This window comes from Antedon bifida, chromosome 6, assembly GCF_963402885.1.
Source record: "Antedon bifida chromosome 6, ecAntBifi1.1, whole genome shotgun sequence".
Taxonomy (NCBI): Eukaryota; Metazoa; Echinodermata; class Crinoidea; order Comatulida; family Antedonidae; genus Antedon; species Antedon bifida.
This window is the reverse complement of record NC_136231.1, coordinates 5894441-5910769: the sequence shown is the minus strand read 5'-3', so window position 1 is coordinate 5910769 and position 16329 is coordinate 5894441. Positions and strand designations below refer to the sequence as shown.

General features: G+C 32.7%; 1 protein-coding gene across 1 annotated transcript; it reads right to left on the bottom strand.

Moving 5' to 3' along the window:
- Positions 1-57: 57 nt before the first annotated feature.
- LOC144844650 (protein transport protein Sec31A-like) lies at positions 58-16291 on the bottom strand. Its single transcript, XM_078701655.1, has 21 exons — positions 16152-16291; positions 13565-13777; positions 12505-12664; positions 12218-12355; positions 11752-11892; positions 11383-11525; positions 10741-11020; positions 10209-10343; positions 9848-10072; positions 9244-9480; positions 8366-8510; positions 7792-7970; positions 7325-7451; positions 6497-6645; positions 5718-5885; positions 5191-5310; positions 3964-4494; positions 3116-3307; positions 2724-2846; positions 2098-2169; positions 58-1806 (listed from the first exon to the last, which is right to left on the bottom strand). The coding sequence occupies exons 2-21, from the start codon at positions 13765-13767 to the stop codon at positions 1627-1629; spliced, it is 3648 nt and encodes a 1215-aa protein (XP_078557781.1). The 5' UTR covers positions 13768-13777; positions 16152-16291; the 3' UTR covers positions 58-1626.
- Positions 16292-16329: the final 38 nt, after the last annotated feature.

The window sequence follows — 16329 nt, the reverse complement described above, 5'->3', positions numbered from 1 at the left end:
AGTTTAAAAATCAGTTATTATCCTATGGTGTGCAAATCACTAATAAAAATACACAAATAAACTTCTTTTTTTATTCCACACATATTTTAATTTGTTCACAGTACAAAAAAACCCTTGTTACAGAGATAATATCGATTGTAAAATAACTATCAAATTATTTATTTTATTCATCACATTTAACATGTAAATCCACATTGACACATAAAATACCAAGAAGCCCAGTTCTAATGATTTTACATACTGTTCAAATATAAGCCCATTACTTAGGCAATACTCTCTATAAACCCACCTTACATATTTCCAGTCATTTTGGTGGGTTTTCACACCTTCTATACATTAAAATACAAGAAATCATTTGAAATATAACCTTTTTATATCTGAAGCTCTGTCTACACTATCAAATTAGTTTTACAAAAATGATGTGCCCAAATATGGTAGTGTTATGACATCATCATGTCCATATATGGGCACATCACATTTTTTGTCACATAAAGTTTGATAATACAGACAGAGCTTAAGAAAGGCAAATTACTGTTAACATAGAAACTAAATATCAACCATGGTATCATATGAGTTTTTAAAATAATCTTTATGGAATCTGAGAACTTTGTGATGTGAACTCGTACAAGGTATTCCTCAATACAGTACGACATCGACATACCATAATAACGTGTCAATATCATCATAATTAATCAATCCTGATTGCATAAATGTCAATGTGAACAAAATTCATTGAAATAAAGTTAAAATATACTTGACAGCTATCAAATATTTTTCATTAAGTATGTACAAATAATAAACATGCATAAAACCAAAATGATACAATAAGATGCTTTACACTTAACCTGTTGAGTGAAATTGTCAGGAAACTTATTAAAAACTTTGTTGTTTCAAAAGGTATGTAAACACATCGTCTAGCAAAACTCTGGAGTTTACACACAACTGTGCTTTGTACAGTATGCCTCTTAAGCTCTGTCTACACTAACTAATTTTGACAACAAAAGTGTAATGTCTCCAAATATGGTAGTGATATGACATCATCATCCATATATGGGCACATCACATTTTTTGTTGTCATAAAGTTCGATAGTGAAGACAGAGCTTTAGTGTGTGTAAACTCCGGACTTTAGCTAGAAGATATGAAAGGTGTAGAGACCCTTAGAAGAGATGAAAGCTGAGGTGACTAACGTTTAGTACAGTATACTGCACTTTGAAATGTTTGCCATTGAAAACTATTATCTATTAGGCATTAACAAATATTAGCATAATAATCTTTGTGAAGAAGTTTTACTTGCAAAACTCTATATTAATATATATTTAAAATATTCATAACGAGTGGCAAAGAATATTAGTTACTTCTTTGATGGTGTCACTGCCAAACATTTGTTTAAATCATTCAACAATTATTACTATTTAAATCCTGTCTCCTATCATTACAATATATATACTTCATGTTTTTATCTTTCGATGAAGAAATTCATTAAAAATAAAATGTCTTTAGCCATTGTTCCAAAATTTACATAATGATAATAGAGATATGAATATACAGTACATAGGTTTAAAGAAACCTTATTAAAGATGATAATAAGATTTATAATTTAGAAAAGATGCTAAGAAGACTTTACATTAAACCCGTAGTTGAATTGCAACTTGCATGAGCACTTTGAGGCCGGGCATGAACGTACTGATCTCGGAGAAGTTGCCGCTTGACACAAGTTGCTTGTAGATTTCTAAGCCACTGTTGTAATCGAAGGATCCGCTGCACTGGGCTATCTGATGCAGACCTTGCAGAATATTTGGAGATAGCTGAAAAAAAAAATAAATAAATATGATAAATAATTACATTTTTACAAATTATTCATGATAATATTTATAATAACAGTACAATTTTTTTTCACAAGATGGTTACATTTTTGCAATGTAAAATGCCCTATGTAAAGACAAAATATTCTAAAACCTCATTCACAGAGACATTTTTTCAGGCAAACTAACCCAAGTGGCCGGTGGATTTGACCAGAAAAAGTCCAGTGCAAAAGCTTTTTACAGCTTCCACTAAGTTATGTAGTTTAACTGTGCTTAAACATGAATTAGACTTACAGCATTTTCGGATAATTTATCATATAAAGCATTTAGTTTTCTGGTTACATCATCGAGTTTCCTTTTCATTTGCTGTGAAAATACCGAAGAATTGATTAATAAAATACTGAAAACCTTAGATATAGATACTGTAGGTTAGGTTAACTTGTTGGCAACAGCTTAGTTATGACATTGTTAAAAGTAATTCATAAAGTTCTGTCTACACTATCAAACTTCATGTGAATGTGATGTGACCAAATATGGTAGTGATATGCCCAAAAATGGTAGTTACATGGCATCATCATGTCCATATATAGGCACATCACATTTTTTTAGATCAGATATAGATACTGTAGGTTAGGTTAACTTGTTGGCAACAGCTTAGTTATGACATTGTTAAAAGTAATTCATAAAGTTCTGTCTACACTATCAAACTTCATGTGAAAAAAATGTGATGTGACCAAATATGGTAGTGATATGCCCAAAAATGGTAGTTACATGGCATCATCATGTCCATATATAGGCACATCACATTGTCATTTGTCACATGAAGTTTGATAGTGTAGAAAGAGCTTAAACTGTTTTGTTTTTGTATACACCGGTAATAAAACTTAGTTGTTAAATATAAGTAATATAGTTAAACTCACAGCATTCGTTCCCGCTGCCTTGATGCAACGATCTTTTAAGCTTTCAAAAACTTGATTTAACACTTGATGTTCCGTTGGGATAGGGGCTCTTGGTGCGACTTCTTTTTCCGCTGGTTCTGCTTTCTGTGTATCAAAGCAAACAAACTTAACATTCATTTTCACATTCAATAACAATAGTAAACATTGCATGGTAAATGAGCCATCCTGGTATAGGTCCCCTAACATACTTCTTACCTGCACTGTTGCTGATAAATAGGATAGTCAAAATACTATGGAAAATAGTATAGTAAAATTGGTGGTATACTAGCCAGCATAAGCCATCCTTCAAAGTTTTGGCTACTTGGTGGAATTTGATGGTTTTAAACCTGTAATACAAACAAACAATAAAGTACCTGGGCAACCTCAGTAGCTTGTACCTCTTTAGCTTGTTGCTGTGCGTTGTACATTTGTGTGTTGTATACTTGTTGGCCATAGCCCGTGGGACCACCAGGTGCTGATGGGTTCATACCTTGGTGGGGAGCAGGCTCAGGGCCACCAATGATTGGTGCTGTGATTGGTACTGGGGCTACAAATGAACGTTGCTCCTATAAAAATAACAATAATGTTTTTACATATACATACTTTTAAGAAAATTCATAAATTCTATGTAATTTAATGAATCACTGTAAATACAATGTTCATCAAATCGAAAATGTATATGAAATGTTTTAAGCAAGTGAGTAGCCGAGCAGTTAAGACAGTGGAGCCGTAATATGTTGCCATAACATTGGCAAGGGTTTCGAGGCTCACTCTCTCCTCCATGGTTCTGGTGGTAGAACAAGTCTTGGATAAGGGCTATAAACAGTAGGTCAAGTGTACACATCTGGCTCATGTGTACTTTAAAGAACCTAGTACATCTTTCGAGCTGATTAGGGGGTTACCCCGGTGTACTAGTTCATACTCATCATATATATACACTGGGCTCTCTGGGAGAACAGTCTTAGACTGAAGAGGCTACCCAGTATAAAGAATAAATAAATAAATATAAAATGATGTTTTAAACATAAAATGTTACAATTATTTAGTTGATAAACCATGTTTTAAAACACAATTGGAAGATGTATTTCTGTATTTTGACCCAGAAGTGAAAAAACTAGAATCAAGCAATGGAAATCATGCAGAGAGTCCACTTGAAGTAAATTATGGCCGTAAACCCTCAAATTTGTTAAGATTTCAAAACAAAAATTCTATTTAACTATACCTTTTGTTTGATAGGTGGAGGATCATTCCATGCTCCTTGTTCTGGTTTTGCTCTAGGTGGCAAAGATGTTATGGGTTGTTGACTGCCTGCCACCTGTGTGGGCTGCATGGGTGTATGCTGCATTGGCTGCGATGGCATCTGATTCTGGTTAGCGTATGGTTGATTGGGGGCTGGTGCTGCACTAGGCGATTGTGTGTAATTTGTTGGATTGTAAAAACTAGTAGGTGCAGCACTTGAGTAGGCTGTGTTTGTGACCTGTTGACCTGTGTACGATGGGTTTCCTGTGGGTTGATAATATTGGTTCTGGCCTGCAGTGCCTTGGTTCATCTTTGGGTATGCCCGTTGATTTAAGCCTTGTTTGGAGTATATATTGGTGGATTTTTGAGTGGTAGGTGCTGGTGTGTTAGAAGCAAAGCCTTGAGATGGCTGTGGTTGGTTGTAGTATGCATTGTTTGGTTGAGTTTGTGAACTGACTTGAGTGTTGTAATATGAGCTACTTGATGTGGTGGTGGTTTTGAATGAATTCACTCCCTGAAAGAAAAACAAAGTTTTTATTACAATTTTATACTTTTTAATATTCTATCTATGTTATTACTTCGTTTTTTATAATTCTAAAAAAATGTCTTGTATAATATTAACAGATACCATATAATATGACCAAATATAATCCCATGCTCAAGTAGAATCCCACCTCCTAATTTAGGCTAAATTTAGATTTTGCTGAATCCATTGTTAATGTAATGCACTTGTCAATTGTTCTACCCACCATACGACCGCCGCGAAAGGTGCGTCATTTGTCTGATGTGCGTCAAACCTTATGAATACCATGACTCATCCGTGCGTCAAAAATATGACTTACCTTTAGGTGGCCATGATGCACGCATTTTGATGCACTATGACCATGTTGTTTATGATATGGTGGGTGGTAAAGTGATGGACATTGACACATCATTTTTCATTGATGTGACGTACCATTTATGTTTTTTGACGCACCCCTGCATCAGTAATTATTTGTAAATGACGCACCCATGACGCACCTCTCCTGGGGGTCATATAGTGGGTCATACAATTGCCAAGTCCATAATTCGAGTATAAACGCAGCCTATAATTTTCACCTAACTTTAATATACTCAATCATACACAGTAATGATTTTTAGTTTTGCTTCAGGCTGTTAAATTAATTTGTCAGAATAGTGCAAAAAATCTGACCAATCACATTATGTATACCTGGTTTCGGGGTACTTGATTGGTTGTTGGTTTAACTGGCGCTCTATTCTGCTGTTGATAACTTGTGGGTGATTGTCCTTGAGCTTTATACAATCTTTCAAGTAAAGTTGCTACAATAGGCTGAAAACGTCAATCAAAAAATGTTTAAAATAGCTATATTTGATTTATTTTATATAACTTCTGAGCAATAGGGTGACAGTATGATCTAATGAAATCCAGCTAATAAATAATGTTATATTCTCTATGTATAAATATTTGTTTAATGTTTGTCTGTTATATCTTTGATATTTTATATATTCTCTATGCATAAATATGTTTTTTTGTTATAACTTTTGATATTTTATTCATTTTATACATTTTTATATAAAGTAAATATTGTAACAATTCTTTTACTGCCACTACAATTTCAATAAATAAACCATGAATAATAATAATATTTATCTAAAACTTTGAAAGTTTAACATCAAGTAACATTAGTAACATTTACTAGTTTAAAAGATGTATGAATTAACATTGTAAAAGCATACCTCATTAGAGTCTCTAAGGTAATTAACTGCAGTAGCTAAGCTTCCTTGCGATGCTAGCAGCTGAGCATAGCTGCTAAGTTTCTGAGCAATAACACTACCACCATTCTCTACATAGCCTTGCTTCTGGGACACTGCTTCACGTAATATCATCACTTTCTCTACAAGATCCTGAATGGAAATAATCAGATAACATTATTATCAATCATGTTGGTGCAGTACCTGCTGCTTACTTGGGGTCGAATCCAAACATTATGTGACAAAAAAGCAAGCTTAGTGGTCTAGGTACAAACGCCAGGCTAGTGATCTGGAGATCGTGGGTTCGAGTCCCTCCTGAGAATTACTTGAGAACATTATCACTTATTAGAAACTTATTACAGTAAGCAATCGAGTGAAAAATTAAATTATAAAAAAAAAAAATAATGCTAATCAAAATGTTTGTCACCAATGTTTCACATCAGTATCATTCAAAATACATTTAAAATGTAAAATGTAATTTGTTCAATTACTAATTAATACATAATAGAACAAACCACAATATTAATACTATGATAAGACATTTTTATAGAGGTCCTTCCAATGTCATTTACCAATATATATATCATTTTATGAGGAAAATAAATTTGAAAAAAAAAAAAACTATTGGCTGATAAATGGAAACTAGAATATTGTACGAGATAATTAAAAATAATAATAAAAAAAAAACAATGCTAGAAATCTATCATAAAAAAATATTTTTTCAATAATAAATAATAAAGTTCGGTTTTAAAGTGTTATAATACCTGTAATCCAAGTGCTGAGTTTCCATTAGGAGTGACCTTACACCAACATGATACTAGCTTTTCAACATTACCAGCACATATATAGCAAAGACAAGCACTTGCAATGAGGTCATCATCACCCTCTGTCTCAAGCCGTGTACCCAATGAATCTACACACACACAAAATACATTTCAGTTATTTATTTACACATTTTATTTATTATGACAAATACAAAACAAAAATATAATAAACAAGGAAAGACTGAACAGGTACAAATAAAACAGACAATAAAAACAAATTAATTCTTTTTATTTGTATAAAATTCAACAGAATTGGGATTGATGGTTGATTTTGTAGAAACCAAAAATGTAAATTGAATTTTCGATTTCCAAGATACAGTAGAGAGTTTTTGGGACACACCTTTTAATGGAACATTTTGCCGTGAAACAAACTAGGGGCAACTCATATTGAGATATTGAGGGGATACTCATATTGAGGGGACACTTTTTTTAATCCAGGAGATGTTTCCCTTTAATAAGGGTTCTACTTTAGCTGGTTGAAAGTAGCAAGTGGGTTGCAGGAATGCAAGAATTTTAGGTGAAAAGTGTTTACTGTTTGTAAAGAATATTAGAAGAAACAACATTAATATATACTTTAGTATAAGCTCTGTCTACACTATCAAACTTTATGTGGAAAGAAAATGTGATGTGCCCATAATGGACATGATGATGTTATATCACTACCATATTTGGGCATATCACTACCAAATCTGGGCACATCACACTTTTTTTGTCAAACTAGTTTGATAGTGTAGACAGAGCTTAAGGATAGCAAACATACAAACTTACTACAAAGGGTAGGGAATTCTTCAGCTGTAGCATATGTGAGTAATGCCGTAAGCACTTCTTTCCAATTGTCTAATTCACAACATTTCACCATATCAGATAGATCTCTGGTAACTATTGATGATATTAACTACAAAAAAACAAATCAAATCATTAAAGTTACAAACTTTAAAAAGAAATTTGTATTTCACGCAAACTTTATTGGGGAAAAGTTGAGTCAACATTGACAGCAAGGAAAATTAGTTAGGTCTTCTCAAATAGACATGCAGCAAGCGAGTGATTGGTCAATTCACTTACGTGTGTCGCTAGTGGGACCCTTTATTAGGACTAATCACAAGCGCAGGACTATTCAAACTGTTGCTTGTGATTGGTCAAATTACTTACATTGTGTGTACATGTCATATTGCGTCCTAGTGGGAACCATGCTTTATGAATGTTCAGTATAGTAGTAGTAATACTCAGCTACCTACCCTTGATATATCACTCTTATTCTTCTTGAAATATTTACGTTGAGTTCTTGCGAGTAATTCAGGCCCGCCGGCTATTGCAAGTATGATGGCGTCTGCTAATCTGTCATCATGAAGACACATCTCTACCGCTGCCTCAAAATTACCAGTAAGAAGTGATTTGCTCAGAAGACCATTTGTATCTGAAATAGAAAAAGGCACTCGCCTATTAGGGGGTCATGCAATAATGCATATAACAGTTACAAAAAGTTCATATAATGTTTTTTCACATTCTAGGGAGTCACCAGACATGTTATTACATTAGGTTAAACTACCCAACTACAGAAAAAAAGTCTTCCTGGTTTTTATAGCAGAATTTTGCCAAATTTTGTATTTGACCATTTTAATGTTTTTTCGTCTTGATTTCTATTACAAATATTTGATTTATGTACAATTAACCAGATATTATATTTAAAATTCATGCCTGTACCTGAGATTTAAATGTATCACTATTAGTGGCTTCAATAGCTTTGCTGATGCAAATGAATTTCAATAGTGCTATTGAGAAGTTTCTTTGCTACAAATGCATTGCACTTACCTTCATTCTTACTTATACTAAAAGGTGAATCAGGTCTCAGATCCTGTTGTCCATCAGTCCTGTTCTCAACTTCTACTGGACCACCTGCAGCAATTGCATCAAATGCAGCTGCTCCCTCGCTATCACCAAGAACGTCACTTGGAGTCTGCGAATATAAACAAAATATGTATAAGCACCTATATATTGATAACATTATACAAGAAATTCATCCTAATTTTAATTTCTTAACCTTTTGTTCTTATATCGCGCTTATTGCGTAATGCTTCTAAGCGCTTCATATTATTATCAATGTTTTTTTTTATTATTTATTTTTATTTACTTTTATTTATTCTGCCATATTTTCTGCCCTACAATACATAAAAAAAACAAATATGGTCGAAAGTATTCGTATAATAAATATTTTATTTTGAGGCAGAAACAAGAAATTTGTCTGTTTTATTTTTATACATGATCCTGCCTATGCAGCACCTATTTCTTTCCTGATATTTACACCTATGCTAGTTGGTCAACCCAGAACAGAGCACAGAAATAAACCAAAACAAAAAATAATTACATTCTACAATTAAAGCATCTACAAGAAAGCGAACAATTACACACGTTTTCAACAGCACATTATTACCTCGGTCATTTTTTGGATCAAACGCGTATGAAAACATACTCCTATATTGCAACTAGTAATTAGCGCAAAGTTTTATCTTGATCTAACCAGGTACCCATTTATGGGGTGTAGAGTGTCTTGTTTTGGATACAAACAATGCGGCGATAGTTGCATTCAAACACACGATAAGTAATCCAATGTGTCACATGCCCTTACATCATATAACATTAAAAATGTGAAATTAGAAAATTATAAATATTATAATAGAGTGACAACAAACCTTGGACCCAACACTTGGAGACTGCGTCCCACTGCCTAGATTCAATTCACTATCATCATCATCTGTATTGATAGTTTCCATTTTTGCTGCTAATTCTTCCATATTCACACCTTCTTTATTACCGTTCTGAAGGGCGGTTTTAGCTCCTGTTGCTAGCGCCACTTTCTTGGTCAACTCGTGCGAGTCGTGGCCGAGCAATGTTATAAAATGATTACGCGGTTCTTTTTCAAAATTAACCTAAATGAATAAAATAAGGAATTCATTAAATTTATACTTTCTTTGGAATATTTGAAACATTTCTATCTGTATGATCATTGCTCATGGCGCTGTGTTCTAAACCTCTGTCTACACTATCAAAATAGTTCGGTAATAAAAGAGTGATGTGCCCAAATATGATAGTGATATGCCCAAATATGGTAGTGATAGGACATCATCATGTCCATATATAGGCACATCACATTTTTTTGTCACATAAAGTTTGAGAGTGTAGACAAAGCATTATAAGTTACAATTTTCAACTACATGCTTCTTCCCTATAAGGGTCATGTCATGTCAATGCTGCCAATGAATATAAAAGAAGTAAAAACATGAATTTATGACTTACTTTTAAGAAATTCCACATTTGCTTCTCAATTTCATCTGCAGATGCAGCAATTTTGTTACTACAAAACTCGACAAAACCACCCTCATTGAGGGCGTTCTCCAAGTGTTTAGAACGATCAATGAAATCCGTTTCTGTGACAACTTGACTTATAGACACTTGTTTAGGCGTTGGTTGATGAGCCTGCTGTGACTTGGAATTTTCAAAGGATACTAGTTTACCGCCAAACTGAAAAAAAAACAACAACATTTTTATTGGCATTTTTTCTATTTTTCTTTTCTAAGTATCACGCCATATCATACTGGAGCATATATATATATATTAAACATTCTATCCGCAATAGACAAGTAAAAGTAGTACTTACAGCGAAGGTAGCTCCTACAGGCCTTCTTAACCACTTTGGTGGCTTCTTAAGGATGACTGCCTCTGTTGATACTTGTTGCTGTTGTTGGCCAGGTGCTTGACTGTAAGGATCCATTCCTGGAAAGGATGAGGCAACCTAACAAAAGAAAAAAGTACTTTGCAAAATATATCTGGAAAAACATTATTCGGTGAGAGAGGGCTCACTACTTGATATGTTGGTCCATGTTAAAGAATAAAGAGTACTTATATAAAGGTACGTGAGATTTTAATATAATAAGCTTTTGTGACGTGACCAATATATACATTTTCCTGAAAATCAATAGGCATGTTCTGTAAGTATATACCTATTAACACCCAAACATTCAGAATGATAACTTAAAAATTGTAGACGCTATCGTGCTAACAAACAATCAAAACAAGTACTATACTTAGCAAAATTGTAATAACAAGTAAAAATAAGAAAACACATTAAATTAGGAATTACGGATTTCCACTAAATTGTTTTGATTGCTAAAAAAATGGTTATTACATACATTACTTTGTTGTTGTTGCGAGTGTTGATTATCTGGATAAGATCCACCCATCAGAGAGTGCACACTAACGTGACCGTCAAATGATGCCGTAGATATCAAACCAGGATTACGAGGACACCATTGAACGTCAAAACACCATTGGCTGCTGGTTGGAAGTTCATAGGTTACTTCTCCTCCTGCTACTGTACTGTTGGGATTCCAACATAAAATGCGATTGTCTTTGCCACAACTTAGGAGGAGGTCGCAATCTTGTGGACACCATGCTATTGACAGTATTCCTCTGAAAAAAATATTAACAAGAACATAAATACAATTTTTTCTATTTTTATAATGGTGGTCTGTGCTTAAAGTTTACTTTTAGACTTATTGTGACCACCATCCACATTTATAAATATATAATGATTTTTTAAGAAAATTATATGTATTATTTGGGGAAATTCATTCTTTACAACATATTATCTAGTTTAGTCAACCCTCAAATCCACACTACTATGCAATGTAAAGATAGGTATGTGCGAATTCGCAAAATCATGTTCCGCTCCATTGATTTTATAGTATATGTGATATGTCTACACATTTTGATTACAATTGTGTCTTTGTATTAGTTTATTTAAATTCCAAATATGGCATTTTTCTACTAACCTCTGATGATTCTCCAGGACCTTAAGAGGTGAAGTAGCGAACCTAAGATCCCACATTTGTATAACTGGTGAGTGATCATCTTCCGACGCTAATGCCATCTGAGTGGCTACCTCTGGATGCCACGCTACAACTTTACAACGCATCTGTCAGAAAAACACGCATTTAATTTTCATTAAAACCAAATAAGCTTTCCTTAATTATTTTTATTAATAATCAATTCAAGGGTGCTGCCATTTTGGGAAATGGGGAAAATTGGCATTGTTTGACAAGATACAAGATACATAGTGTAATGACATTGTACTGACATTTATAGTGTCATTGTAATATAAGATCATTATGTGTGAACACCCCGAATCATCGCAAACTTACCCTTGAGCTGTGGTCAGTGACTTTGATAATAGGCTCATTTTTACGCAAATCCCATACAACACAACGTCCACCTGGGCAGGTGGATGCTAATATGTGTTGCACCTGCCTGTTCCATGCTAAGCAACTTATTTCATCTGGAGGCTGCAAACAAAGGAAGAAGATATAAAGTTATAAATAGACCAATGTTGGTCTATCAAGGATTAATCAAAGGTAGACACACAAAAATATAGGTATACTGTATGGCCATTTTTGCCTGGTAAGCTAAACACTGCATGGCACATTTACCAATGCAGGAACTGCACCTAGGCAACCTGTATAGTAGTTTTAGGCACGAAAATTGCATGTTGGCTTGTAAAATATACAGCTATCAAATATCCACAAAATTAGATTAGTACAAAATACCTATGTAGTGGTAGGAAATCGTTTTATATGGTTTTTAAAAGTGATCAACATATACTTAGCTTACCTGTGATTTTGCTCCAGGTGTCATTGGTGAGGTTGTATTGTTAAGATCCCACACATATATTTCAGAATCGCTTGCTCCGGATGCTAACAGATTTGCTTGAAATGGGTTTACATCTAACGCACGGACTGTGCCGGTATGCTGCAAATACAAAAACCTTACACGTCATCTTAACATTTTTTAAACAAAGAAAAGATATAAAGTATCAAATATTATATCACAAAATCTTCAGTTTTTTTTTTCAGTATCTTTTATGAACTTAAAATTTAGAAAATATTTTATATACTAACCTTTTCTATCATTTCAACTAGAGGATCTTTTTCTTCATTCAAGACTTTTTGTGCATCGTATAAGTATATTCGTCCATTGTCTGTACCTCCTATTATAAGGCCACTAGCATCTTGGTTCTCACTGCTTATTCCATGACTTCCCCACACTAACTTATGAAATCTATAGATAAAACAGGACAGTATAAATAAACTGGACTATTCTGAAAGATTAGCATTTCTAGGAGTTTACTTTTATGTTTTGCTTACTGTATGTACTTCATGAATTGAAATTCTATCAACAGACATCGTGGTTTTTCGAATAGTGTACCAAGTTCTTTAACATGCACTATGTACAGTATACGGGACAAATGGCTTTATGTCCCATCCGAAGGACGAGGCAATGAGAGTAAAGCATCTTGCTTAAAAATACAATTAGTATGGTACAGATAGGTTCGAACCCCTGCCTATCACATGCTCGTCTGATATTATCCTTACACCATTACTCTCCGAAATATACAGCAATCGGGCCCAATGTTGCTTAACTTCGAGAACTGGTGTTTCAACGCAGTATGGCCATGTTTATTATATTGTAATATTCATTGCAAATAGTAAGCTTTTCTGGTTATTGAATATTCAGACCTTGAAATACTGTACTTTCAACCACCTTCTTTAATGTCCACAGTATTAATATAGTAGTAGGACAACTAGTAAGTAGACAACTTCCTGGAAAGTGTCTGAGGAGATTATCATTGATAACTTTTTCAAATGTTGTCTGTAACTAACACTTTCAATGGCTGTTTCATTTTACATTAATAACTACTGTATGCTAGCACACCAAAAGTAGCAACATGGAAAAATAGACATAATTCTAATTATTGTAAACTGCACATATAATCTTTTTTTAAAATTCTTCATTTTAGCAAATAATAATAATAATAATGTTCAATTTATATAGCGCAAAATACAGGGTGCCTATAAGCACTGAACAATCAACAGAAAATGTAAAAAGCACAAGATTAATTAATGTTAAATGTGCAAATTAAAAAGGTAGGATTTAAGGAGTTGTTTGAATGTAAATTACCTCATAGATGTACTAAGACTAGCCTTTTTCTCCATAGCTAGGCCAGGTTGATTCAGGCTCAGAGAGTAAATGTCTAGTGCAGCGCTAGTGCTGAATGTGGCATCTAGTTGCTGTGCAGCTGTCCCGGTGGCTAGGTATATTGGGTATTGAGATGATGGGCTCCAAGCCACATTGGCCGTTACGTCTATCTCTTTCACCTTCATTTTGTCGTCTCTAAGTAAATTAATTTGAAAATGAGTAAAATAATCTTTAATAATACTGTAATAATAACTGAATGTAATAAACATTACTTAATTAGTAAATACAGTTAATAGTTACAACTATACTGTAATTTAAGTTTTTAGATTAAAAATAAAAATAAAAATGACCTTATTTAATGAGCTATTGAACGATAAAATAAAGTGCAAAACTTGATTTAGGCATTTAAGCTTTACAAATTACTCGGTTTTACTTTTAAAAATCTAGTCATGGTTGACTGGGTACAGAGGAAATGACACATACTGCACTGTATGCAATTGTACAGTAGGCATGTGTAAAGGAACGGTGTATGAAAGAAATGGAGATTTCTGCTAAAAAATATGCTTTTTTAATTTCATGTCAAAAAACAAAATAAAGTACATTTTAGTTGTATTACTGTATATTTTCACTTAACTTGCAAAACTACCCTTTTTACAGCTGTATCTTTACCTTACAGTATCAAAAATATAAAGTATTTTATACAGTATATGTATTTTCAGAAAAAAAAAACAGTTTTGTTATTATTTTTAATTAACCATTTATCTAACTATGTACAGACTGCGTCATGACTACTTTTCCATACACAGTTATGATTTTATTTATCAAGTAAAATTTATCAATTATTCCTTCAAAATATTTCACTATTGATTTAATAAACGAAAACACTGACTAATCCCTGTACAGTAATTAGATGTTAATTATTCCTATATTAATTATTACTTTTAATACACTTACAATAAAGTGAAAACTATAAAAAGCTTCTTACATTAACTCATGGCATATGGTAACTATGCAGTTATGTAATTATCTGATAACAGTAACAATGTGGTATATTATTTTCAACTAGATAAACCTAAAATTTGTTGAAATTTAAAGTCATGACTGTAACATAATTTAGTAACTAGTTACACATTTCAGTTGATGCAAATTCTTCTTTTTATTTGGCATTGTGGTGGTCTTCAATTTCTGAATTAAACTAAATCACTTTTGACTTAAATATTAAATAAAACAAACAATTCAAATAATATTATTGGTAATATATATCTGATAATAATTTTACATCAAATCTCTACTGACATACTCCATGGTATTGCATGATTAAAAAATCTTCATACATATGATGACACTGACACTACCAATATTAACATAAAATAATATTATCTATTAAGAACATGGAGTAATTAAGAATAACAAACAAAAGTACAAATCATAAAAAGAACATTTAATAATATTAATTATTATTATTATTAACTCATATTGAAATAAAATGTTAATACTGTGTATTCTATTCTAGATTAAAAGTTAATATGAATACCATTTTATAGGCCTACTAACGTTGACGTGTCTGTATTTTCTTAAGAGTTTATGACACGCATAGAGTAGACAGATGATGTGTTGAGAGTGTACCGACAGGTGGCCTTATTAATAATACATAATTTCATAAAATAAAATAGCTAGAACTTCTCTAATTTCGACGATCGAGCTAGGTAGTCCAGAAGTATGATCAGTTATCTACGCCCTATTCTAATTCTTAATTTTGTTCAATTATTTAAACAAAAACATGATATTCTTAGATTAAATGTCATTAAATATTAAATAAAACAAACAATTCAAATAATATTATTGGTAATATATATCTGATAATAATTTTACATCAAATCTCTACTGACATACTCCATGGTATTGCATGATTAAAAAATCTTCATACATATGATGACACTGACACTACCAATATTAACATAAAATAATATTATCTATTAAGAACATGGAGTAATTAAGAATAACAAACAAAAGTACAAATCATAAAAAGAACATTTAATAATATTAATTATTATTATTATTAACTCATATTGAAATAAAATGTTAATACTGTGTATTCTATTCTAGATTAAAAGTTAATATGAATACCATTTTATAGGCCTACTAACGTTGACGTGTCTGTATTTTCTTAAGAGTTTATGACACGCATAGAGTAGACAGATGATGTGTTGAGAGTGTACCGACAGGTGGCCTTATTAATAATACATAATTTCATAAAATAAAATAGCTAGAACTTCTCTAATTTCGACGATCGAGCTAGGTAGTCCAGAAGTATGATCAGTTATCTACGCCCTATTCTAATTCTTAATTTTGTTCAATTATTTAAACAAAAACATGATATTCTTAGATTAAATGTCTAGGCCCAGAATTTAGTACGTGGTACCATATATATGAAAACCGGTCGCCTAACGCAACTCATACCTGCGGGGTAAAACATAACGATTCTTTCTATGCTGCTGGGGTGGGAGGGCTAACAAGAGAATGTTCAGGCAGTGAAACAGAATGTTTTCATTAATATAGAATTACTCACCCGACAGTAAATTATAACTTAGATGTCACAAAAGCAGAATTATATTATTACAAATTTGAACAAATTATGTATTAGTAAACGTCCTATATTCACTTTCTGGGTCGATTTCCTACCGGCTTTTTATTATGGAAATAGAAATCAACGTGGCAAACGACTAGACTGTCCATAATTTTAAGTT